At 41.5% G+C, this 27,909-nt stretch overlaps 1 protein-coding gene across 8 annotated transcripts in view; it reads left to right on the top strand.

The window, feature by feature from the left end:
- ATP2B1 (ATPase plasma membrane Ca2+ transporting 1) overlaps nucleotides 1-27,909 on the top strand; it is an 87,222-nt gene that overhangs the window by 24,198 nt on the left and 35,115 nt on the right. For all 8 annotated transcript variants that reach the window (XM_020777462.3, XM_078394819.1, XM_020777465.3 and 5 more), the window contains exons 2-5: nucleotides 11,109-11,541; nucleotides 17,756-17,953; nucleotides 22,222-22,476; nucleotides 22,581-22,706. In XM_020777462.3, the coding sequence (XP_020633121.2) occupies nucleotides 11,337-11,541; nucleotides 17,756-17,953; nucleotides 22,222-22,476; nucleotides 22,581-22,706 (784 nt within the window). In that variant the 5' untranslated portion in view covers nucleotides 11,109-11,336. The remainder of the gene's footprint in view (nucleotides 1-11,108; nucleotides 11,542-17,755; nucleotides 17,954-22,221; nucleotides 22,477-22,580; nucleotides 22,707-27,909) is intronic.

Below are 27,909 nucleotides of genomic sequence, written 5' to 3'. Positions count from 1 at the left end.
TCACCTCCTGACTCGCGCGGGTGATCCGGGTAGACCTTGGTGGAAGCAGGCGTTCCGCCAAATATCGAGGTCCTAAACCGTTTAGGGCCTTGTAAGTAAGCATTAAAACTTTGAAGTCGACACGGAAATGAATGGGCAGCCAATGCAATGCGGCCAGCGTTGGAGAGATATGTTGGTATTTTCTCACTCCAGTGAGGAGTCTGGCCGCCACATTCTGCACCACCTGAGGTTTCCACGTCAGCCTCAAAGGCAGCCCCATGTAGAGTGCGCTACAGTGGTCTAATCTTGAGATTACACGCGCATGCACCAAGGTAGTGTGCGCCCCCGTGTCGAGGTAGGGTCGCAGCCAGGCAATCCGCCAAAGATGGAAAAAGGTGGTGCGGACTACCGACGCCACCTGCGTTTCCATGGTGAGTGTCGGGTCCAAATATGTGCCCAGGCTGCGAACCCCATTCTTCGCAGCCAGGGTCGCCCCCCCAAACTTGAGAGCGGCACCCACCCTCAGAACTTCTGGCTTGTCTGGGTTCAGCCTCAGCCCATTCTCCTGCATCCATTGCAGTACGGCCCCCAGGCAGCGCTGAAGGGACAGGACAGCATCACCTGCAGTTGGTAAAAAGGAGATGTAGAGCTGCGTGTCATCGGAATATTGATGACACAAAGCCCCACATCCCCTGATGACCCCACCCAGCGGCCTCATATAGATGTTAAACAGCATTGGGGAGATGATCGACCCCTGTGTGACCCCACAATTGAGACTCCACGGGGCCGAGACACTCTCCCCAAGCTGTACTCTCTGGGGACGGTCCCCCAAGAAGGAACGGAGCCAGGCGAGTGCCGAGCCACCAATTCCCAACTCGGAGAGCCTCCCCAGGAGGATACCATGGTCAACTGTATCAAAGGCTGCCAAGATGTCGAGGACCACCAGAAGACACATTTTGCCCCTGTCGGCCTCCCTCAGCAGGTCATCGTACAGGGCAACCAATGCCGTCTCTGTACCGTGGCGCGGCCTGAAGCCCGACTGAAACTGATCCAGGGCATCTGTCTCATCCAAGTGGGCTTGGAGCTGATCGGCCACCACCCTCTTGACCACTTTGCTCATGAAAGAAACATTGGCGACGGGCCTATAATTGCCAGTTTTGTCCGCTGCCAAACTAGGTTTCTTTCTTATGGGCCTAATGAGTGTCTCCTTGAGGGCAGATGGAAATCTGCCCTCAAGGAGAGACCCATTTATTATTACTGTGGCCCATTCTGTTGTTATCGGCCTGGCTGCTTTTGATTAGCCAGGCCGGGCAAGGGTCAAGGGAAGAGGTGGTGCCTCGACAGCGATCAAGCACCCTGGCCACAGAGCAAATCACAAATCCAGTCAGTTTAGAGGGGGGAAAACTTTTTTTTTTAAATCAACATTATTGTGCCCTGTTGCATTTGGAAGTTGGTGGTTGTGATCTTCTAGGAAAGGATACTTTGGTTCCTTATGGGTTGTGGAGCTAGAAAAGCTATAAAAAGTGCCTGTGTCTTCCATGTTATAGGAGTAGAGTAAAGAATGGCAATGAGATGTAACAGGCAGAGTTCTGCATCTCTTGGATTAAAATAATAACCCCAAAAGTTGCACTAATCAAGTTATCGTAGACATTTTTGTACAGAAGTATGAAAGGTAAGCTTTCTTACAGCTTTGTAGGTGCATAAAAAAAATGTTTCTTAGTTGTTAGTGTGTCCCCCCCCCCAGATAGTACTGTTTTCCCGAAAATAAGCCCTAACCTGAAAATAAACCCTAGTATGATTTTTCAGGATGCTCGTAATATAAACCCTACCCCAAAAATAAGCCCCAGTTGAGTGAAACCCTGCCCTCCACCATTGTGCAGAAACCAGAAGAAGATGACATGACTGTATTTGAATAAATGTAGATTGTTGTACATGAAAAGTATAAAGCATCCCCTGAAAATAAGCCGTAATGAGTTTTTTGGAGCAAAAATTAATATAAAACCCTGTCTTATTTGATCACCCTGGAAATGGTAGCACTTTTACTGTTACATTCAGCTTTATGAAATGTGAATAGATAAGATCGAAACTTCAGTCTCTACCAGTGAGGTCAAAAGACAGCAGGCAGTTATGTTGGCGTAGAACAGTGGTTCTCAGTTTTGGGTAACCCAGGTGTTCTTGGACTGCAATGCCCACAAGCCTTCACCACAAGCTGTGCTGCCCAGGGTTTCTGGAAGTTGCAGTCCAAGAACACCTGAGTTACCTAAGGTTGGGAACCACTGTCGTAGAAGGAGCTACAGTGCCTATTCCGTCCGTACTGAATTCCAGATCCTGTTTCTGTGTTCTTAATTCTCAAAGTGCTTGGACTGTTTATATGTAGAGGAGCATATACTTTGTTGACCTTTACTTCTTGTAGAGAAACTTGGTACCATCATTTATGCAGGCACCATATATACACACTGTTTCCTCTGTAGCTTAGACTGTTGTGAGCTTGTGAAGAACAGCAGAAACACTTAATTCTAGGAAGCTTATAGAGCAGTGAAAAATGGAATATAAAATGTGCCAATTTTTCCATGATATGTGTTGTATGACAAACATTTTTCAGCTGTGATTTTGGAGAAAGGCAGGACAGAAATTGACAGTTTACCAAATAATAGGAATCACTAGTCTTATGCAACAAGCCAAGCTATTCCACAGATGGGATGGGATGCTTGTTTGTAAGATTTTTGTTGTTCTTGTAGAAATATATTCCTGATTTGGTTTCTCAGATGGAAGCATCTTAATTTCACTAGGAAAGTTTAGTCTCAGTAGGAATGCTGACTATGCATTCCAAGTTCCAGAAGAGAAAATGGGACATAATAACATCTTTGGTTCAGAATATGGGGCCGGTTTGTTTCACAAAGACAGCCAGAAGTGGGTGCTAGAATTGCTCTTTCACCACACAAACCACTTGCAGACTCAGAAGGAAGGATGTCCATGTTTTTAGGCTGAGCTGTATCTTATGTTTCTATCTCGCTGTCTGAGAGGGTTTTTAAAATGGATTGTTGTGCTTTGTTGCTTTTAAATGTGTTCTTAGTATTGATTTTATTTACCATTTTAAATAAAATATTTAATTCTTTTTAAATATTTGTATACTTACTGTGTTTAGCTTTTAAATATTGTATTTTAATTATGTAAGTCACTTTAGGTCCTTTTTAAGAAGAAGTGAGGGGTCAAACATATTTCAAATAAAAAAATATCAAGAAGTCAATATTACAATTTTGTGAGGCTTATTTTCTATCAGAAGGAAAACTGAGGAGTCCAGCAGGGTAATAAGTGCTTCATTGATGGATAATGGTGAACCCGAGCTGGATGTGACCTCTGATCCCCAAGATACCCAGGTTCCTTTCCATCTCTGGAATCTCAAGAAGGAGTATGCGCATATTTGTTATACGTAGTGTAACTGCATTGTGTGCAAACCCTTCACACCCCAAAGTAACAAACAATAAATTACTGTCAACAATATTAATTCCATTGGGCAACAGTATTTCAGCCATAGTGTGACCACAATTGTTAATTGATGTATTGGTCAGTATCTAGAGGTGTTGAGTACTCCCCAGTGTGCTATGTTTGGTTGATCTTTACAGACAACACTGGATTTGTTAAGACTAAAGACTTCAAATACACAGAAATGTTGATAAAATATTCTTTGAAGACTTGCTCTTTCAAGTAGACCATGTCTAGATTGGCGGCATATAAATGCAATAAATAAATAAATAAAATATTTCATTCTGAAAACTAGGCAGAAAACAAAAGTGAGGGTGGACATATCAGATGGCAGCAAAGATTTAAGCAAAGATATTCCTAAACTAAAAATTTTGGAGGCCTCTCTGGAAGCTGGCTGCAGATATGTTTATAATCATGTTTAATTTATCTTATCCGCTCCTTTGTGACTTTTCTAATCATAAAAACTAGACTTTGTGCAGTGCTACTCCTTCATTTGTTTGCTTTTCTTCTGCGTTACCACTTCATTATCCTGGCATCATCTTGGGGTCCAGTTTTAAATTTTATGTTTTAGTCATTTATAAAGAGTAGTTACCGGTAACTTGCTGTTTTTGCCAATATCCAAGTTTATTTACATGGAATCAAGGTATTTGCTATTTTTTTAAAATTTGCTTTGAGCTGAAGAATTAAACTATACTTAGCCTAGAATTTCAGCCTGTATTCTGCACATTCTGTATTTCCCAGACTTTTGGTTAGTTTTGTTTTCTCTTGTGCAGCACCACCAGTTTTATAACATACAGTATTGGGGAAATGTCATAGCAGCATGAGTGTTCTGTGTTTCTGAGCTTCCCCTAAGTATATATTCTCTTGGTATCAAGTGTTCACATTCAGTTTTCTTTTGGCACTTTGTGTAAAAGTTTGTGTGTGGGGGGGGGGGGTTGGGTCCATTTTTATGTACAGTCAGCCTAATGGTTCAGTCTTTCATTTTTGTGTGTACGTATTTGTTGACTACTATTATTCCTAAGGAATAGGCTTCTAAACAGAGTGTTTCTTAGCATCTGTTGTTGTTTTTCCTTACAAAAGTTGGTTTAATGTGAAAATAACTTTTAACTTGAACAAATACTTTCAATTTCTATGTCCAGTTGACAGCTGCTGAGAAGTATTCTTGTGACTAGTGAAAACTTTTCATCTTAGTCTCCCTTTTTATATCTTGTTGAATTGATGTGAATTGAATTGGGCATTTTCTGATTAGTAGATGATAGTTGGAGATGGTTAGATCAAATTATTTATGTATGAAAATTGAAAGGCATATTCTTGACTTCCCAAATAAACATAGTCTTCAGTCTGTGTCATAAGCATGTAAAATGTGTGTGGTGCAAAGAGAAATGCAAGGCCTAGTTGTCAAAAAAGAACAGCATAAATGGGGTCTTATTTAGTTGCAAATTACTAGTTTTAGTGGCCAGATTTGTACCATTATATAGAAAATATAAAGTATTAGTGGGAAACTTGATTTAAATCTATCATTTTTCCATGCTGATTTGAAAGTGTTTTCAATTAAATCTCCAGTTGGAACTTGCAACCCCTATTGACTCTATCTGCTCTCACTCCTGATAGAAAAAGAGTTTTCTGCTTTTCCACAATCATTAACTAGAAATGGGTTTGTAGGCTAAAGCTGACATTTTTTACAGCTGCAGAGGCATTCACACCTCACAAAAGTTTCACAAGCTCGAGCAGTTTGCGTTTATTAAAAAAAAAAGCATTCCCTAAATAGAAACTGAGTTTGAAGATGTTGTATAGTGGAATCATAACGTGGAAGCATGTTTTTAAAGGTTTAAGTAAACTGTGTAGAGGAACACAGGATGAAGGGTTCTTACCTAGAATGTTATGGAAGATGCCTGTTTCTTTGTCCTTGGAAACCTGAATGGCAAACTTTAGAAGAATTGCTTGTTATTGTTTGTTTTACTAAGCAGTATTTTCCAAACAGTTTTAAAATAACTTGTAGTGCAAACAGAACAGAAAAGGGAGTGATTAATGCTTTCATCAGTGTGGAAGGGATTGTCACTCTCAAATTGGCCTTCTCAGCCACACTAGATGCTGTTCCAAGACATCTACTATATTCAGAGCATGTTACCATTGTTTCTCGAGACTGAAGGATGCTATAACAATGCCTTCATTTTATAACCTTCCCTGATACTCTTTGTTTTATTCATTCTGAATATATATTGAATCATTTAAGAGGTTGAATTTTCCCAGTTGTCCTCCTGATTTGTCTTCTGGCATCTGCAGTTGGGAGTATATTGTTCCTTCTTATGTAGAAAAAAAACGTTACAATCAAACAAACTTTTTTCTGCTTATGTGTAAGAGTAGTAAACTTACCTTTTACAATAAAGCAGGGAATGCAGATCATTCTGCTCTGTGTTATTCCAATACAGTTGAATAGCTATATTGCAATTGCCGTCTTGCATAAATCCATCTTTGTTCTGCTCACATTGGCAGACTCTTATATTTTTTAATACAATTTCTTCATTCCCAAGAGTCTGAGGAACACTCTTCAGGCATTCTTTATATTTATAGGACAGCTAAACGGAAATATCCCCTTCATGGATTGCTGCCTTGTCGTGATAAAGGGGCTTGAGTAATTCAGAGAAGCTATGGGCTATGCCGTGCAGGGACACCCAAGACGGACAGGTCATTGTGGAGAGTTCTGACTAAATGTGTTCCACCTGGAGCAGGAACCGGCAAGCCACTCCATTATCTTTGCCAAGAAAACTACATGGACAGAAACAAAAGGCTAAAAGATATGATGCTGGAAGATGAGCCCCTTAGGTTGGAAGGTGTCCAGCATGCTACTGAGGAAGAGCAGAGGACGTGTACAAGTAGCTCCAGAGCTAATGAAGTGGTTGGGCCAAAGATGAAAGGCTGAAAGCTGTGGACGAGCCTGGAAGTTAAAGAAAAGTGCAGTGCTGCTAAGAACTGCATAGGAACCTGGAATGTAAGATCTATGAACCTTGGTAAGCTGGATGTGGTCAAACAGGAGATGGCAAGACTAAACATTGACATCCTGGGCATCAGTGAACTAAAATGGATGGGAATGGGCAAATTCAATTCAGACGATTATCATATCTACTCTTGCGGGCAAGAATCCTGTAGAAGAAATGGAGTAGCCCTCATAGTCAACAAAAGAGTGGGAAAAGCTGTACTGGGATACAATTTCAAAAATGACAGATTGATTTCAATACGAATCCAAGGCAGACCTTTCAGCATCACAGTAATCCAAGTTTATGCACCACCACTGCTGAAGAGGCTGAAATTGACCAGTTCTGTGAAGACCTACAACACCTTCTAGAACTGACACCAAAGAAAGATGTTCTTGTCATTATAGGGGACTGGAATGCTAAAGTAGGGAGTCAAGAGATAAAAGGAACAACAGTAAGGGAGATAGGGGAAGTTAAAGGAAATGGAATGCAGACTTCCAAAGAATAGCAAGTAGAGATGAGGGCCTTCTTAAACGAACAGTGCAAAGATATAGAGGAAAAGAATAGAAATGGAAAAACCAGAGATCTGTTTTAAGAAAATTGGAGCTATTAAAGGAATATTTTGTGCAAAGATGGACATGATAAAAATGGCAGGGTCCTCACAGAAGCAGAAGACATCAAGAAGAGGTGGCAAGAATAAACAGAGGAATTATATCAGAAAGAACTGGATGTCCCGGACAATCCAGATAGTGTGGTTGCTGACTTTAAGCCAGACGTCTTGGGGAGTGAAGTCAATTAGGAAAGCATGGCTAACAACAAGGCCAGTGGAGGTGCTGGCATTCCAGTTGAACTATTTAAAATCTTAAAAGATGACGCTGTTAAGGTGCTACACTCAATATGCCAGCAAGTTTGGAAAACTCAGCAGTGGCCAGAGGATTGGAAAAGATCAGTCTACATCCCAATCCCAAAGAAGGGCAGTGCCAAAGAATGCTCCAACTATCATACAATTGCACTCATTTCACACGCTAGCAAGTTTATGCTCAAAATCCTCCAAGGTAGGTTTCAGCAGTATGTGGACCGAGAAATACCAGAAGTACAAGCTGGATTTCGAAGGGGCACAGAAACTAGAGACCAAATTGCTAGCATGTGCTGGATTATGGAGAAAGCCAGAGAGTTCCAGAAAAACATCTACTTCTGCTTCATTGACTACGCAAAAGCATTTGACTGTGTGGACCACAGCAAACTATGGCAAGTTCTTAAAGAAATGGGAGTGCCTGATCTTATCTGTCTCCTGAGAAATCTGTATGTGTGACAAGAAGCAACAGTTAAAATTGGATATGGAACAACTGATTGGTTCAAATTGGGAAAGTAGTACAACAAGCCTGTACAGTGGTGCCTCGAATAGCAAAAAAAAAAAAAAAAAAAAAAAAAAAAAAAAGAATAGCGATTTGTTTTGGGGGGAATTTTTTCGCTTTGATTAGCGATTTTTCCAATGGGTGATTTTCAATTAGCAATGGTTGGGGCGGCGGTGGGGGGGGGGAAGGGAAAGGGCCCTGACGAGCGGTGCTTCGGCTGCCTCTCTCCCCCCGGGGCAGCAGCGGGGAAAGGGAAAGGGCCCCGGGTGAGCGGCGCATCGGCCAGCTCGCTCCTCGCGGGCAGCAGCGGCCACCCATCTCTCGACGGCCTGGCCGGGCCTCCTCTGGCTCCGGCTCCTCCTGGCGGCGCTGGGGGTCGAGGGAGGAGAAGAACCAAGGGACCCGCCGGGCACCCCCGGCAGGCAGGGACAGGTGCGCGGCCGTGACGCTCCTTCTGGGCTGGCAGGCTGGTTGGCTTCCTCCTCCTTCCTCGCTCCCTCGCTGGCTGGCTTTGTTCTGACTCTTTTTTAATTTATTGTTGATTTTTCCCCCCATTGAGTTGCATTGAATAGGTTTCAATGCATTTCGATGGGGGAACCGCGTTTTGATTAGCAATGTTTTCCATGGAGATTTTCGAATAGTGACGGCAGTTCGTTCCTATTGGAACGGATTAGCCGGCTTTCAATGTATTTCAGTGGGAAACTGCGTTTTGAATAGCGAAGAAATCCAATAGCGATGTTTTTTGCAGAACGGATTAACATCGCTATTGGAGGCACCACTGTATATTGTCTCCCTGCTTATTTAACTTATATGCAAAATACATCATGTGAAAGGCTGGACTGGATGAATCCCAAAATGGAATTAAGATTGCTGGAAGAAATATCAATAACCTCAGATATGCAGAGGATACGCCTCTGATGGCAGAAAGTGAGGAGGAATTAAAGAACCTCTTAATGAGGGTGCAAGAGGAGAGTGCAAAAATGGTCTGAAGCTCAACATCAAAAAAACTAAGATCGTGGCCACTGGTCCCATCATCTCCTGGCAGATAAAAGGGGAAGTTATGGAGGTGGTGACAGATTTTGCTTTCCTGAGCTCCATGATCATTGCAGATGATGACAGCAGCCACAAAATTAAAAGATGCCTGCTTCTTGGGAGGAAAGCGATGACAAATCTAGATAACATCTTAAAAAGCAGAGCCATCACCTTGCCGACAAAGGTCATAGTCAAAGCTATGGTTTTTCTAGTAGCTATGTATGGAAGTGAGAGCTGGACCATAAAGAAGGCTGACCGCCGAAGAACTGATGCTTTTGAATTGTGGTGCTGGAGGAGACTCTTGAGAGTCCCCTGGACTGCAAGGAGATCAAACCTATCCATTTTGAAGGAAATCAACCCTGAGTGCTCACTTGAGGGACAGATCCTGAAGCTGAGGCTCCAGTACTTTGGCTATATCATGAGAAGAGAAGACTTCCTGAAAGGACACTAATGTTGGGAAAATGTGAAGGCAGGAGAAGGGGACATCAGAGGACGCAATGGTTGGACAGTGTCATTGAAGCTACCAACATGAATTTGACCCAACTCCTGGAGGCAGTGGAAGACAGGAGGGCCTGGTGTGCTCTGGTCCATGGAGTCACGAAGAGTCAGACACGACTTAACGACTAAACAACAACAAACAGAAATATGTGGGGCTGAGGTTGCACACAGTTCTATCCCACCATGTCTTTATGTACCTTTGTTCTTTCAGCATTAAGTTGTGAAGATAGATTTTAGATATGTTTTCATTAATACATTGTGATATTGATCCCTGCACTCTACAGTTTTGACATTCATGTTCAAGTGAATACCAGGCAAGTAGAGAATACCTGATACTTATTGAATGTTGTTGTTGTTGTTTTTGTTGTTTAGTCATTAAGTCGTCTTCAACTCTTCGTGACCTCATGGACCAGAGCATTGATTTAACTTCACTCTAGTATATCCATTCTGTATAAAGATAATATTAGGCTATCCACTGTAGAAAATTATGTAAAATGCCATCTTTTTTATAGTAATTTCTAGCTGGCAACTGTGCAGCGCTAGCTCCCATATCTGTTGCATCCGTACTTCTGTCTGGAAGCTTCTGGTGCATCCCTTGCGGGTCAATCAGGGGTTACCTTTATTTGTGGGGGGATGTGGAATGTGTCAAGAGTCCCCAACACACACCTGTCATATAAGAGAATTGCAAGAACCATTTGCAGGAGTTACCAGGGGTCTTCTTGTGCATGGTAGGGAAATTCATGGGTGCTTGTGCAACCAGGAGTGTCTAGGTCTGAAGCCAAAATGTTAAGTCTAGAATACAGATAGCTTAATCTTATTTTCTGTCACTTCTGTAATCATGTTTTGAAACAGATACAGTCAATACTCCTTCTAAGCTACACACATGTGCGCGACTCCACCTCATCTGTGCAGCTTTTTTCTTCTACGCAGCAGTCGTTTTCAGCTCCTTTGGTTCTGATTGCAACAGAACCCTGCGCGGGGTGTGTGTGTGTGTGTGGAATTGCGTGTGCTAGAGGTATAGTCCTGCCTAGTGGGACTGAAAATTAGAAGGTACATTGGATACAGTTTTTGGCAGAGTGTTAATTTTATTAGCTGAAATCTTTTCCCAGATCAGTGTATATTTAATCTAGACCTTCAGGTGTTATATAAAGACGTTACTGATTTCTTTTTTAAGGGTGGCTTTAGTACAGTGCAGGGAACAAATGCTAGAATTGATTAGGGTAGAAGTTTTTTGTGTGTGCATAGGGTTGTTATTAGGGCAGGAATAAACAACATGCTCCTAGAAGTTTGGAGATGAAGGAAAATGGTAGTTCGGAGAGATTAGCCAAGAGATGCATTCTTTCTGAATCCTTCTGAAGCAACACTAGATACTGCCATGTATTGAAGCATACGAGTAGGCAAGGAACTAAACAGGAAGAGGGGTTGATTATAAGAAAGTTACACTTGAGGAAGAGAGAACTGGAAATAAGGGAGCATAAAAAAAGAGAACAGCTTTATAATCACCCCATCAAATGAGATGGAGAATTGAAGAGGGAGAGGTAGGGAGCTGAACAGCTGGTAGAGTGGAAAGAGGGTAGAGGCAATTACTTTGATTTTAGTGCTGGAAATGGGTTATTAGCAGATGGCAAAGAGACTGGAGGTAACAGGACAGGCCTTAGCATTGAGGTGTGATGGATTAGAGAGGTATTAGTAGTGTAACATATTTGTAAATGGCACGTAAGCAGGACATTTTGCTTACATGAAATAGTCCTGAACTATATTGCTATGATCCTTTGTTTCTTGTTCACAGATTGTATTTCTCTTTCATCTGAAGTGGAATGAAGAAACAAACTATGGAATTGCTCTCAAGATAACGCTCCTGGAAAAAGATCCTGATGGCTATCTCCTTTTTGAGTGGTTTATATCTGCACTTTTGATGATCTTCATATCGAAAGGATTTGTTTTCCATTTGGAAAGATTTAAAATAAACAATTGTTCCTACTTGGAAGCAACTTCTTTCTTTTGAACACTGTACAACATGGGAGACATGGCTAATAACTCAGTAGCATACAGTGGTGTAAAATACACTATAAAAGATTCTAATCATGGAGACTTTGGAATCACACTTGAAGAGCTTCGTGCCCTTATGGAATTGCGTGCTGCAGATGCTTTGCATAAAATACAAGAATGCTACGGAGATGTATATGGAATTTGTACAAGATTGAAAACTTCTCCAAATGAAGGTAAGGATCATCATTTCTAAACTGCCAAGTAAGCAAACATATATTTGTGTAGATTATGTGATTGTCTAGGTTTAATTCATGGTTTGCCTGACAATATTGTCAATTGCAGTTGACAGAATTTTATTGATCAATTAATGAACATAAATATACATTGCAAATAGTGAAACTGACAATTTAATGAATTTTGCTTATATTTTCGGTGGTCCCTGAAAATCAGTTGTGGCAAAATAATAATCATTGAATACAAAGAATTGTGTTTGTGTGTTTTCTACAGCTAAATTGGGATTAAAAATCAATAGTCATGACTGAACTATACAAATTTATGAGGTTAGAAATGTTGGGCAATTTTTAATATTTTGCAAACCAAAAATGAAAACTGTGTATTGAAACTTACATATCTACTGGGTCCTAGTTGTAGTTGAAAATTTATCATTTTCTGTATAAATACAGAAAATGATAAATGAAATAAATAATCCAGAAGCTACTTCATATGCAGTTTTAATCTTTTTTCAAAGAGACTTTTTTCAAAGAGTGGTTTGATAGGTTTGTAGGCGCTTGTACACTTTGACAAATTATACTGAATGTTCAAGGTTGTGACAGGACATAAATGTCTGACAGCTTTACTTAGTAATTTTTGAGAAATGTGTTTGTCTGCTGTTTTGACAGTCTAAAGATGCTGATTATTGGAAACACATCTAAGGAATGCTGGTGGCAGTTGCAAACATAATCCTTTCAGCTGTGACTTTATATGCAGTTAACATATAAAGTAAAATGAGTGAGTCCCTTGATCATGTCAAGAAGCTGGGCAAGAACCTCAGGTATGTGTTGCCCAAGAATTTGAGCAACACATACCACAGCCTCCTCCCCATTGTATACAATCAAACCTGTGTGTAATCTTTTCAAGTGTACTGTTCTAGACTTATATTAGAAAATGCTGAGTGTTTTAATAGAAAAGACTTGTAAAATATAAAGATTTAGAAACAGAAACAAAAACCTTCATTCTTCTGATAGGAAAAAGTTTTTCAGTGTCAGCTTTTCTGTATTATTTGATGTCATCTTACTACTACCTAACCTCTTAATATTTCATGAAGAAGTTCATCCAATGCCTTCCAGCACCATCTAGTTACAGTGGTGCCTCGCTTGACGAGGATAATTGGTTCCACCAAAATAACTGTAGAACGAAATCCTCGTCAAGCGAAATGAAAAAGCCTATTGAAATGCATTGAAAACCGGTTCAGTGCATTCCAATGGGTGAAATACCTCAGCGTCCAGCGAAGATCCTCCATGGGGCGGCCATTTTCCGGTGCCTTTCTTGCGAAAAAGCCTTCCTAAACAAAGCGGGGAGCCATTTTAAACAGTGGGCAGCCGTTTTGAAACCCAATGATCAGCTGTTTACTGATAGTCATAAAGTGGAAAAATCGGTTCCCAAAGCAGGGAACCGATCATCGTAAAGCACATTTTCCCTATCTAAACATCGTTTTGCGATCGCAAAAGTGATAGCTAAAAACACATTGTTAAGCGATTTCCTCGTCTAGCGAGGTAATTGTCAAGCGGGGCACCACTGTATTAGTATTTGGGATTAGTCACTTCTTAGCAGCAGAGATTTGCTCATTAACCCGCATGCTTAGAATCAAGGTATTCAGTATTTGAACAAAATTAGTAGCAATATCCAACACTTCTATTTCAGGATGAGTTTTGTTGTTACTCAGAATCAGAACATTTACTTTTGTGTACCTTTTCAAAAGCCCAGTATGTGCTAATTGTCAAGTAATGCTACTATATAGGAAATACTAATTACTGTACCAAGATGGTATTTCCAACAGCCACACCAATGTTCTATGTACCATTTCAGTTGTTCTGTTACATACTACCCTGTTTCCCTGAAAATAAGCCCTAGTATGATTTTTCAGGATGCTCGTAAAATAAACCCTACCCCAACTCAACATCAAAAAAACTAAGATCATGGCCACTGGTCTCATCACCTCCTGGGAAATAGAAGGGGAAGATATGGAGGCAGTGTCAAATTTTATCTTCCTGGGCTCCATGATCACTGCAGATGGAGACAGCAGCCCTGAAATTAAAAGACGCCTTCTTCTTGGGAGGAAAGCGATGACAAATCTGGACAGCATCTTGAAAAGCAGAGACATCACCTTGCCAACAAAAGTCCGAATAGTCAAAGCTATGGTTTTTCCTGTCGTGATGTATGGAAGTGAGAGCTGGACCATAAAGAAAGCAGACCGCCGAAGAATTGATGCCTTTGAATTGTGGTGCTGGAGGAGGCTCTTGAGGATCCCCTGGACTGCAAGGAGAACAAACCTATCAGTTCTAAAGGAAATCAACCCTGAGTGCTCGCTGGAAGGACAGATCCTGAAGCTGAGCCTCCAGTACTTTGGCCATCTCATGAGAAGAAAAGAGTCCTTGGAAAAAACCCTGATGTTAGGAAGGTGTGACGGCAAGAGGAGAAGGGGACGACCGAGGATGAGATGGCTGGACAGTGTCTGCGAAGCAACCAACATGAACCTGACACAACTCCGGGAGGCAGTAGAAGACAGGAGGGCCTGGCGTGCTCTGGTCCATGGGGTCACGAAGAGTCGGACACGACTAAACGACTAAACACACACACACACAAGTGAAACCCTGCCCTCCACCACCGTGAAGCAACCAGAAGATGACATGACTGTATTTGAATAAATGTAGACTGTTTTACATGGGGAAAAAATAAAACATCCCCTGAAAATAAGCCCTACTGTTTTTGTTTTTTGGGGGGGAGCAAAAATTAATATAAGACCCTGTCTTATTTTCGGGGAAACTCAGTATTTCCAAAGAATTTTGTGTTTGAGATGCATATAACCAGCATGGGATAGGTAACATTTTTAAATTGTTCATAGCCCATGTTTCTCCTAACTGTGAAATCTGAAATGGGTTTTTGAGGTAGTAGCATGCTTAAAGAAATATTTTCAGCCGGACATGATTCTGCATGGTGCCTCTGGTCTAACAGCAATTAAAATTAAAAGTATTTCAAACTTCCAAATTTGCCTTCATCAAATTTTATCTTGTGAATGTTTTCTGCTCAGGACAAATGAGAAGAAAAATCACATGAAATAGTGTTAAACAAAAGAACTATATGCAGTGGTGCCTCCACTTATGACCATAATCCATTCCAGAAGATGTACATAACTCGAAATGGTCATAAGTTGAAGCACCATTTCCCATAGGAATGCATTGAAATGCAATTAATCCGATCCTGCCAAAGAAAAAAATCACCAAAAATAATAATAATACATTTTTAAAAAACCTGCAAGACTCATTGGAAACATGATTAATCCTTTCTGGCTGAAGGGGGGGGGGGGGAAGAAAAGCAATCAAGTGTGCAAGACCCATTGGAAATGCACAGAAAACAAATGGAGCAGATCAGAAATGCACAGAGAACAAAGGGGGCAGGTCGGAAATGCAAAGAAAACAACGGAAAGAGCAAGGGAAGCATGCAGGACCCATCAGAAATGGGGAACACCCCAAAAAGCAACCAACCCCCCAAGACCCATCGGAAATGGGGGATTTCCCCCAAGACCCATCACAGCACAGAAACATAACCCCCAGCTCAAAACCATGCTGCAAAACCACCCCGAACAGTTTGAAAAGCAGAAAACAGCACCTTACCTTGCAAGGCAGCCCGAAGCCTCCCTGCAAACACACACACACACTCAGAAGCAGAAGGAGACAGTCCCAAGCCTCCGACGACCATGCACACACTCTAACTGCTGGGGCAAAAGAGCTACAAATAAGCAGCCTCGTCACCACCTACAGTTAGCAATTTGAATTTCCTGCCTTTTTCCCTTGCCTTTTCCTGTTCGTAAGTGGAAGCTCCGCTCGCAAGTACTGCAGAAGCAAAATGGTAGTAAGCAGTGATGTTCGTAAGTCGAGGCACCACTGTATTTGTCAAATGTTTCTCCCTCCCCAAACAGTCTCTGACTGCAGAACCAAAAGTTGGGATTTCAATTCCCCACTGTGCCTGCCTGACAGGGGCAGGACTTTATGATCCATAGGGTCCCTTCCAGCTCTGCAGTTCTAAGGTTATTAAATAAATACAGTGGTGCCTCGCTGTGTGAAAGCATCGTTGAACGGGACAGGAAAAGCCATTGGAACGCATTCAACATGGTTTAATGCGTTCCAATTGGGCCGAATACTCACCGTTCAGCGATGCTTCCCTATGGCCGGCAGCCATTTTCGCGCCCTCCCCTCGCTTAACGAGGGTGCGAAAATGCTGCGCGCGGCCATTTTGGGGCTTCCGGTGGCCATTTTGTAGCCGCGGAACAGCTGATCGGCGGGTCGCAAAGCGAAGGTCGGTAAGCAAACCGCTTACCGACCTTCGCTCTGTGATTTTTGCCCATTGGAGCCGTCGCTCTGCGATCGCATTAGCGATCAAAAAAACGTCCCCGTAGAGCGAATTCATTGCTCTACGGGGCGCTTGTTGTGCGAGGCACCACTGTACAATTATTCCAATACATAGTAGAAAATACATTCTTGTTGTGCAGGCTTTGAATTTTGCAGGGTAACAGCTGCTCTTTAGATTCAGAGCCTGTGCTTGGATATCTTCTAACTCTTTCATCTCAGTAGAATAAACTTTTACTGTTGGGGTGGTAGCAGTCAGGAAATGCTAGTAGGGGCTGCTGTTATGGCTTTTATAATTTTTTTGTCTCTCCAAGTATTCCATGAATAAATATTACTGTATTTGACTAAGATTCCAGTTAAGATTAATATGGATAAGAAAGGCAAGGATGTCTCTTTTCGTTTGGATAAGAGAAGCAAGATGTCTCTTTCTTCACACCCATTGTAGTGATTCCTTCATTAATCTGGTGGGAAGACTTTTAAATCCTTTGCCTCAGTTATTCTTGATAAGCAACAACAAAGAAGGTGGATCTTCAAAGTCTTAATATTGAAAAGAGTTTAAAAGTGATCAAAATCTGGCTTGATGTGCCTTAGTAGGAAGCAAGTTTCCTTTAAGCTGCATGGGTGCGTGTCTTTGCAGTGTTGCATTGATGCCATGCACCTGCAGCCGGTATTGCTGCCCATTTGTTTCCAATCACAGCCAGAACTCCAGACACATGGGGCAGGGCTCCCGCTCATCGCTGGCAGAAAACTCGAGGGAATGTTGGTAGGAAGACACCGTTATTCTTTGCTCATTAAGAAATAGCAACAATGAAAGTTTTCAGCAATCTTTGGCACATATTTTGTAAATACTTAATTTTTATGCCCACATACTGCTCATGGAATGTGGATGATATAAAGGATGGTAGAATTATTGCTGCTGAAGCATCACAGATAGGAATTGGTAACACTGTGTGTAATGGAGGAATTTGGGAATATATCAGATATTGTTATAGTAATAAATTAGCACAAACACAACATTTGGTTGTTGTGTTTCTATATACTTCTGGTGACATGCTTCCTCAAAAGGTATTTTCGTACAATAGAAGGTAAATTGGGTATTTCAAATGTTGATAAAGCAGTTTCTGCTACCTTTTAGATGAGAGGATATTTAAAGCCAGTGCGACCTGCATTTCTCTGCAGTCTTGATTTCTTTGTGTGGTACATAATATGAGGATATTTTCTCAAGATGTAGCCTTTACTCTCACTATATCTAGTGTCAAGTTGTGTGTCACTGCTGTGTGTATGGGGAAAAATCTGGGTCCATATTGGCTAGCCATGTTCTGCTTTCAGAATTGCTTAACCCACAATTTTGCTGCTATAATAATCATATTTCTGTGAAGTGTGGAATTTTTTTAGCAGATGTTGGTATAGCAAAGGTAATGGATGTTGCTCTTTGTTTTTAAAAAAAAGCTTGGCCTTATGGGGAAGCCAAGTTACTCAATCTAGACTTAACATTATATCAGTGAGAAAACTTCAAGAAAACAAGACCTATAGTAGATGAGCATCAGAAGTCTGCATGTACCTACAGTTATTTTTTTGTTGTACTATTGAAATATTTATATATAAGTTCCTTCTGATGCCTTAACTTTTCTGTAAAACCTAGAAGATATAAACCGTAGATATTTCTGACACATAATGGTTCTTCCAAATTCAGTTTCACATAGATTTGTATGGTTAATTATGCAAACCTTTTGACTTTTTTTAAATGTAATCCATGAGAATGCTAACAGTAATAATGTGTAGGTAATAAACTGTTCTAAAACCAATTTCTCTTTCTAATACTTAGGCTTAAGTGGAAATCCAGCAGATATAGAGAGGAGAGCAGCTGTGTTTGGGAAGAACTTTATACCTCCTAAAAAGCCAAAAACATTTCTTCAGTTAGTATGGGAAGCACTACAGGATGTTACGTTAATTATATTAGAAATCGCAGCCATAGTATCATTGGGCCTTTCTTTTTACCAACCTCCTGGAGGGAACGAAGCATGTGAGTAGAAAAGTAAAATAGGTATTTTAATTCACTTTGTAGTGTATTGTATTATGAAGCCATAATGTTGTTAGGAGTTTTTAAACTATAAGAAAACATAACGTACAATAACCAGTATTTCTTTTCTTGCTTGTTAAGTCCCCAGTGATACAACTTAAACAGTTTGGTAGATTATTTTCAATTAGAAATGCTTGTTAAAAGATTGGTATAAATTTGCATTTGCATCGGCATTTTGAAGTTTATTATTTGTTTAATCCCTCAGAAGAGTAGGGTTTGCTTGTATGTTTCCTTTTTCATAGGAGTGCAGGGATAGATTTTTCATGTACTCTCTTTTGTTACTGGTCAGAAAATAAGAAATTGTGAATACTGAAATAAAAACATTTTAATGTGGAAATTCATGATAATTTAATTGATTCATCTCCTGTTAAAGGAACAGGAGGAAGGCATGGAGACAGAATAATGTTCACTTTGCTTATTCCACTCATCACAGACGAAAGCAGATAGTGGGATATAACAGTGCTGGTAAACGTGAACATATTTAAACATGATAAAATTGTACCAAGCCAACAGATAATTTTTTCAGTACTTATTGAGATAAATATGAAATCTGATAAGACAAACAGATTTCCATATTTGCAGTGATACAAACCAGGGGCTCCCTCTCCAGACTTGTGTTCCCTGTCAAACATTCAGCAGATGCTGCTGCACTATAATATTGTTGGCCTGAAATGTAAGTAGTTTGGTTCCAGTCAGCCACTTATAATTCATCGAACGTACTGGCTGTTGTATAGCTCCACAGGAATAACTTAACATTATACCCATGATAGCTGTAGTAGCACCATGGCAGGACCACTATCCATGAAGTACTTACACCGTGCATTGAGCAGCTGCAGTGAGAACCACATGACTGATTGCACGATCTGTATTGCCTAGGTATAACACCTGGTAAATAATAGACATTTACATTACATAGTGATGATCTGGATTCTGGCCGTTAAAATAGAAAATTTATAGTGCTAAAATGCACATTACAGAATACAGTGGTGCCTCATATAACGAGCGCCCTGTTTAACGAAGAAATCGCATAGCGATGGCTTTTTTGCCATCGCTTTTGCGATAGCACTACGATCTTGCCTATGGGGAAAAATCGCTTTGCGATTTTTCCCCATAGGCACCATTTTCCCCCAGCTGAGCAGAGGGAGCTTTGAAGCCCCGCCGCTCAGCTGGGGGAAAATGTCAGCAGTGGGCTGCGGCCTCGGAAGGACCCCGAAGCCACCATCCCCTGCCGACAATTCCCTTCCGAGCTCTCAAAGGGCCCCCTCCAATATTGGAGAAAGCCCTTTGAGAGCTCGGAAGGCTCTCAGCGGCGGCGGGGGAAGGGTACGGGGGTGTCGAAGGCTTCCAGGCTTCCGGACACCCCCCCACCCTGTCCCCGCCGCCGGCAGCCTCCCCGCGCCGCCTCCCCGGCCGTTCTCGGACTTCTGGAAGTCCTAGAACGGCTGGGGAAAGCGGCGCGGGGAGGCTTCAAGCATCGGGGACAGGGTGGGGGGGATCGGGAAGGCTTGAAGCCTAGCCGCACCGCTTACCCAGGCCGTTCTCGGACTTCCACCTAGGTGTCCGAGAACGGCCGGGGTAGGCAGCGCAAGGAGGCTTTAAGCGGCGGGGACAGGGGGGGGATCGGGAAGGGTTGAAGCCTACCTGCGCCGCTTACCCAGGCCGTTCTCGGTCTTCCAGAAGTCCGAAATCAGCCTGGGTAAGCGGCGCGGGTAGGCTTCAAGCCTTCCCGATTCCCCCCCCTGTCTCCGATGCCGGTAACCTCCCCGCGCCGCCTACCCCAGCCGTTCTCGGACGCCTGGAAGTCCGAGAATGGCTGGGGAAAGCGACACGGGGAGGCTTCAAGCGGTGGCTGCTGGGTGGGGGGGGGGTGTCCGCACCCAGCCTCCCCCCACGGCTTTGATCCAAGCCGTGGGGGGGGAGGCTGGGAGGGTGGTGGGATTGGGATGCCTGAAAGGCATTCCAATCCCACCACCCTCCCCCCGCGCCTTGGATCCGAGCCGCGGCGGCTACCCCAGCCATGGCCGGACTCTAGGGAATCCAGCCATGGCTGAGGTAGCCGCCGTGGGTCAGATCCAAGCCGCGGGGGGAGGGAGAAAACCGGATAATCAGTTCCAATTTTCAATGCATTGCTATGGGAAATGGTGCTTCACATAACGATGTTTTCACATAACTTTTTTTTTCGTAACCAATTAACATCGTTATGCGAGGCACCACTGTAAATGTTTTGGAGGGTTGTTTTTTTTTAAAGCCAGTATCTGATTTTCAAGCCTGATTTTTCCCTTAAAAAATTAGGACTCTTTTCCCAAATATAGAAGTTCAAACATCATGTTTTGTATGGGATTGTACAACAAAAAGCAGGCACAATACAGTATATGGGAGGAAATAGAACTTACCTATAAGGTGCTTAATCTTCTGTTCAAGAAATTTATGAAAAATGAAGAAAAAATTACCAGCTTTTCAAAGAGTCTTCCTCTTTAATTTCACCTTCTGTAGGGCCTGTTCTGTGTCTTAAAAGGGCTTCCATAGGAATTGGAAGTTATTAGTGGCCAGCTAGTAACTTCCAATTTCAGAACAGCATTCCTCGGTTTAATAAATAAATTCTGCCAGAATCAGCCATGTCTCTCCCTCCACCCACAACCTCATACCTGTTTCAAAGGGCTAGAGAATCTGTGGAGGGCTGCAGCAGGAGAAGGCCGAAGAGAAAGTCCTGGTTGTGCTGGTGCTGAATACAGAAGTACATCACTGGATCTTAGCCTAGAACTGCAGTATTTGGAATATTTACAAAGCTCCACTAAACTTGATCGTTGTCATTTCTGAGTTAACATGCATAGGCACAACTTGTAAAACACTGAGCTAGTCAAAATATACAGCCTTGTTATCAAAAATGGAATCTTTACACAAACATTTTACGATGCTTAAACTGCTAGTTTCAAATAGGAACCCCATCAGAGAAAATGAGAGAAAATGAGAAATAAAAATTATTTACCATGTGTCCCTCATATTTACTACTTGGAAGTAGGGAAAACTAGTTCGAGTGTTTTGTTCCCCCCCCCCCCCCAGTGACTGCAAAGGTCAGTTTGGAGACCAGTGGAGAGGATCAAGCACAACTCTTGCATTCCTCTACCCTTTTTAAAGCCAGAATCTTGCTTGCTCTGATTAACATAGATAAGGTAACTGACCAAGCATTCTCCTGGGCAAAGTAGATTAGTTGGGCTTCCTCTGACTTGCATTCAGTAGTATCTGTTAATCAGCACAATGGTATCTGCTAGTAGAGCAGGTTCCCGTTTCAATCCTGTAGCCCTCCTTTTGTGAAGGACCTTTCCCCATGCTGAGATTTGTTAGAAGGAAGGTCCTGATGTGCATACAGATCAATTCTGGTAAGGATGAGTACATCCCTCTCACCATACCTTTTTCAATTTACATAATCATAATCACATATGATAATTGGTGTACTTAATCTCTCAGAGTGAACTGAAAAATATCTTTCTGATGAACTTAACACCAGAATAATAACAATTTTTCTTGTGCCCACTATCACCATTCCTCTTTTTCTTGGGTGGAATGTAGTGTTTGGTTGACAGAACACATATATACCTAAAATCACTCTGAGCCAGATAAACTTGCACTGTGAAAACATAATGAGAGAAATATACAGTATAGGATGCCAGTATTACATGTAGGGCAAATTACTAGTGCTTTCTCATATGCAAGGAGTGTGCATACATTATAGATGAGTGGAGGATTGGGGGGAAAACATGCTGTATGCTGGTGTTTCAGTATTCTTTTTATTATATTGGATTCAATAAAAGGTATATGCTTCTACTACATGCACTGCTTTAAAGTAGAAATATTTAATAGTTGAGAGGGATAATTGCTGCTGTACCACCAGTTTTCAAACTAAAACATGCTTTGTGCTTTTCACAGTGTAGTAGCAATAGTAGCAACAGTAGAGACCCCTGTGAAGTCGCCGAAGTGGCTAAAGAAATACAGTACATGCCAGTTTGGGCCATGTTGCCTATTTTTATTTTAAACCTGACATGACTCTAATTTGTATACAGTACCACCTTATTTGTATTGTTGCTTTGGGGTGGGGGGAAATCTCAAGATTGCTTTGCTATGGGGACATGATCAGTGATTAGGTAACTTGTATAATCAAGGTTTCAGTGATTGCAGATTTCAGTACGAAGTGCTGATTGTTTGCTTGTTTGCAGTATGTGGAACAGTATCAGTTGGAGAGGAAGAAGAAGAAGCTGAAACAGGATGGATTGAAGGGGCTGCAATCCTTTTGTCTGTCGTTTGTGTGGTATTAGTCACAGCTTTCAATGACTGGAGTAAAGAAAAACAGTTTAGGGGGTTGCAAAGCCGCATTGAACAAGAACAGAAGTTCACCGTCATCAGGGGTGGCCAAGTCATCCAGATTCCTATAGCTGATATAGTCGTTGGTGACATTGCACAAGTAAAATATGGTAAATATACCTATTTATTTTATTTCTATTCCTGGAAATGTACTGGGTTGAAAGTATTTCAAAGAGTAGCTTATGTTAAAAGTAGATATTGTCTTCTTTTTTAGGTGACCTTTTACCAGCAGATGGTGTACTTATACAAGGAAATGACCTCAAAATTGATGAAAGCTCACTGACTGGAGAATCTGATCATGTTAAGAAAACATTGGATCGAGATCCTATGTTGCTCTCAGGTAGGTGATTAGATGATAGCTAAGATCTGGGCTTCAGGTATTTTGGAAACTGGACAAAGTTTCCTACATCTAGAGATCTAGGTTATGTGAAACATTGTCTTCCCAGGTAACAGTGTGCTAAGATCTAGTGCTCTTATGTATTATGTATTATGCTTTTAACCTCCCTGGGACCAAAAAGATAGGACTTAAGAACCAGCTAGGGTTTCAGACATACAAGCATCCTTTAATGTGATTAGTTTATGCAAGTGTTTGTAGCTGCAATACAGCCACATTCCTTAAAATTAAACACAGAGCAGTTTTATAAGAAATTGCCAGTGCTGGTTTAGTGATCTCTTGCATTTTGCCTATTTAGCCAGCATATGTTAATTAGCTGTTTAATATATGAAGTGATTTTTGTTTTTAATGAGATGACTCAAAGGTGAAGTGAGTTATGTGGTTAAACTACGAAAGTTATGCATTCCAGCATGCATTCTTTGCAATTGTTACTGCCTTGCAATGAGTCTTAACCACTATACAGATTTAATATGAATGGTAATTTTAATTAATCATAAGCCACTTGGGAGTAAATCATTAATTACAATATAGAGGGTAATGGTATCTTCATGAAGAAGAACTTAATGCATGGAGTTAGCAATAAAATATTGCACTGAATTTTAAGCATATGATATGGTACCAGTCAGCTTTGCCATTCTTGACCAGGCCATTACTTCTCCTTAAGATTTATGTTTTAAAAAAAAACTTAAATTATTATTCTGTACCTGCTAAATATGTTAATTGGGCTGTTTATGGAAGTTCTTGCATTATTCTTCTTGTTGTTGTTTGTTGATTTTTGATTCTGTAAACTTAAGGTTTGTCCCTGGGTATATTGAACTCTCATTTGCAAGCACTTGTTTTTCATCTGTTTCTGTCAGCACTTGCTGCCTGTATTTGTTGTCTGAGAGAGTGATAAAACTGTATATAGCTGGATGTTGCCCAGTGTCATTAATACTTCAATATGATATTTTAAACACTTTTTGTTGCAAATATTTTAATGGGTTGGTCTGTTCATTTTTGTATTGGTGATGTTTATTAGCCAAGTGGAATACTATTTGTAGTGAAAAGGCGGGATAAAATTTAGAAAGAAAGGGATAGACTATGGCAAGATAGGCTTTGTCTTTACAGACCTTATGAAAGTGAATGGGTTGTAACAGAACACAAGATACTAATCTTACTCTATTTTGCTTGGTGGAATACCTTCATACCTGGGTGTGCGGGAGTTTTTGCAGCATTAGATTTATAGTATGCCATTAGAAGCTCATTTGTACTCCATATATACAGGGCTGGATATAGTTGTTCTGTACATTAGAAGATTGAAGGTAAAGTTGCATGTAATTATGTAAATGCTAATATATGGTGCACCGTCTTGCAGTTTGTTGCAGTGTAAGACCATTTCTCCCGAAAAAAATGATTTACACCATGAGCAATTTGATATTTTTGTTTATTTATAATAACTGTGGTATATTAAATCATTAGACCAAACATAGTATCATTACATTTGTTATAATTTTCTGTTGTCTGAACACAAGACATATTAAGGTAGCCATGATGAAAACGGCCTTATGAATGCAGATTCCTCCGAGGGCCACTTTAACATGTTAAGTTAGCAGGGCTGTTCAGCCCATACTATTAATTTTCTCAACCCTGCATTAAATAGCTGTCTTCTTTCTTTCATCTCTATTAAACCATCCCTCTGCCTCTGAATGCCCCACAGCAAGAGATGTGTCTGTACCACTACAGGTACCTTCACCTTCTGTCTTCTCAATCACGAATCTCAGCATACTGTGTTTTTTGATCATTGTTCTGCCCTCTATAGTACTTTCTGTAATTTCTACATTACAACAATCTATCCAGAAGCCCATTTTTTTCTTCAACATACCATATTTTCCTCTCTTTCCAGCGCTTCCTCCTTTCGTACCATCTTGTGCAATCTGTTTTGCACCAGTGCAGAGGTTTTCACTCACCTCAGTATACAACGTTTTTGAACATTTAGCATAGGAGAGAAAAGTAGCATGGCTAAACAGGCTAGTTAGAACACGTGTCATATCTGGATTGCATATAAAAGCTTCTGTAGGCATAATAATGCAGATGCTCTTCCATATCCCAGTGGGCTTTGTTTGTTTCTATAGGAATGCATGTGGAGTACAAACAAGCATTACAGTATTTCATGTTTCATCTGTGCAGATGGCTTGTGAATTGTGAAGACCTGCTTTTTTGCTGGATAATTCATACTCTGACATTCAGAGGCTTGTGGCTGTGACCCAGGTTCAGGCCTATCTTTCTCTCTTTCCAGATGGCATCAGATATATTTTCACAAAACACATTTGGCCAGTCACAATATCAGGATAGGTGTCTTCTGGACCAGATACAGAATCTAGAAGGACAATTACATCCTCAATATTAACTTACTTAGTTACTTATTTTGATTTCCTTTTCAAAGATCCTTCAAAAGAAATTCCAGATGGCTCTTTGGCTTTATACAGTGGTGCCTCGCAAGACGATTTTAATTCATTCCACTAAAATCATCATCTTGTGAAAAAAATCATCTTGCGAGGCACCACCTATGCATCGGTCTAAAAACAAAAGTCTTGTGAAGCATCGGTCTAAAAAAAAGGTTTCAAAGCATCAGCCTCAAAAAAAAAGTCTTGTGAAGCACAGTCATAGAAAAAACCGTCTTGCGAGGCACCATAGTGATCTCAAAAACCAATAATCTTGCGGGTTTTTCGTCCCATGAGGCAATCGTCTAGCGAGGCACCACTGTATCTCAAACCCCTCCCTAATGGAGTTAGTCATGTTACCTTGCTCTTAATTAGCCATGTGGTCTTACTCCACTGATGATTGAGAAATCAGAAATGAAATTAGGAACTGTATGTGCATTTGATGTACAGTATACTGAGTAGGATTAGCCACCAGAGAGGTTCTGTTGGTATGCAGAAGAGGAAGATGCGAGATGGCCTATCCTTTCTTAATTCCTGTTTACCAAGAGCAAGTGAAAGCTGAAAGCACTGGAGCAGTGAGGGTGTGTTTAAGTCTTAACTTCTTCCAATCCCATGTTATCAAAGCTCTGAAGTTTTCTAGGCCTACAGGTTACTCTTGTTCTTGCACAAGTTGTTTAACATATATGTGCCCTGTTGTGTACATAGGTTGCAAAATCAGCTTCAGACATCCCAAATCTAGTGTTCAGTGCAGAAACTTTTTATCCTGGGGAAAAAAGGAGATGGAATAGAAACTGATCATCATGCTCTCCTGCACAGCAGATGGAGCACTGGGTGCAGCACTATTCTGAGCTGTATTCCAGAGAGAATGTAGTAACCAAAGAGGCATTAAATAACATTGAGTGCCTGCCTGTCTTGGAAGACTTGGACAGCGAACCAACTGCAGCAAAAAGTGGCCTTGGATTCCTTCACCTCCGGCAAGGCACCTGGGAAAGATAACATCCCTGCTGGAGTGCTATAAAGAGATCATCATCACCGAGCTGTATGAAATCTTTGTCTTTGCTGGAGGGAAGGTGGAGTACCACAGGACATGAAGGGTGCAAACATTGTCACATTGTATAAGAACAAAGGAGACAGGGGCGACTGCAATAATTACCGTGGCACCTCTCTTCTCAGCATTGTAGGGAAGCTGCTTGCCCATGTTGAGCTGAAGAGACTCCAAGGGCTTGCAGACAGAGTCACTTTGTGGATTTTGAGCTAATAGATCCACCACTGACATGGTATTTTCCCTCAGATAGTTGCAGGAGAAATGTAGGGAACAACAACAGCCACTCTTTGTGGCCTTCATAGATCTTACAAAGGCCTTTGATTTGGTTAGCAGGGACTGCCTTTTTAAAATGCTTCCCAAGATTGGATGTCCACCCTGACTCCTTAACATCATCAGGTCCTTTCATGAGGAAATGAAAGGCACTGTAGTTTTTGATGGCTCAACATCAGATCTTTTTGACATCTGAAGCAGAGTGAAACAGGGCTATGTCCCTGTGCCTGTTTGGGATCTTTTTTACTGTCATGCTGAAGAACGCCTTTGGAAGCGCAACAGAACTAGATCAGATGGAAAGCTCTTTAATCTCTCTAGATTGGTTTTCGCTCTCAAAGTCCAGCTGAAATGCATGTGGGACTTTTTCTTTGCCGATGATGTAGCTGATGTTGCCCATTCTGCTGAAGACCTCCAACAACTAATGAATCGCTTTAGCAAGGCCTGTCAAGACTTTGGATTAACAATCAGCCTGGAGAAAACACAAGTCATGGGCTTGTGGACTCATCTCCCTCTATTAACATCTCCACACAAGAACTGGAGGTTGTTCATGACTTTGTGTACCTTGGCTCAACAATCTCTGACACTCTCTCCCTAGATGTCGAGCTGGATAAACACATTGGCAAAGTAGCTACCATGTTCTCTAGACTCACAAAAAGAGTCTGGCTTAATAAGAAGCTGATGGCATATACCAAGATCCAGGTTTATAGCGCCTGTGTCCTGAGCACACTCCTGTACTGCAGTGAGTCCTGGACCCTTTGTGCATGGCAGGAGAGGAAGCTGAACACATTCCATATATGTTGTCTCTGAAACATTTTTGGTATCAGCTGGCAGGGCAAAGTTCCAAATAGAGTAATCCTAGAACGAGCTGGAATTTTTAGTATGTATACATTACTGAAACAATGACGTCTACATTGGCTTGGGCATATCGTGAGAATGGCTGACGGGCAGATTCCAAAAGATCTCCTGTATAGAGAATTAGTGCAGGGAAAGTGCCCCAGAGGGAGACCACAGCTGCGATACAAGGATATCTGTAAGCAGGATCTGAAGGCCTTAGGAATGGACCTCAACAGATGGGAAACTTTGACATCTGAGTGTTCAGCTTGGAGGTGCGTCATGGCCTCACCCATTTTGAAGAGACACTTATCCAGCAGGCCAAGGCAAAGAGGAAGTCCTGAAATGAGCAAAATCAGGGAGCTGGACAGGGGATAGATTGTTTTTTCTTCAGTGTAGAAGGGGTTGTCACTGTCAAGTTGGCCTTCTCAGCCACACTAGACGCTGTTCCAAGTCCTCTATCCGGAGCACATTACCATAAGTCTCTTGAGACTACTTAAGGCGAGGACAGAAGGGTGGCAGAAGGGTTCAGACATGTACTCGTAATCAGTCATAGCTTCAGGCTATCTAAAAGCAATGCTTG

The sequence above is a fragment of the Pogona vitticeps genome, chromosome 5 (assembly GCF_051106095.1).
Source record: "Pogona vitticeps strain Pit_001003342236 chromosome 5, PviZW2.1, whole genome shotgun sequence".
In the NCBI taxonomy this organism is placed as follows: domain Eukaryota; kingdom Metazoa; phylum Chordata; class Lepidosauria; order Squamata; family Agamidae; genus Pogona; species Pogona vitticeps.
This window is presented reverse-complemented; position numbering and strand designations above follow the sequence as displayed.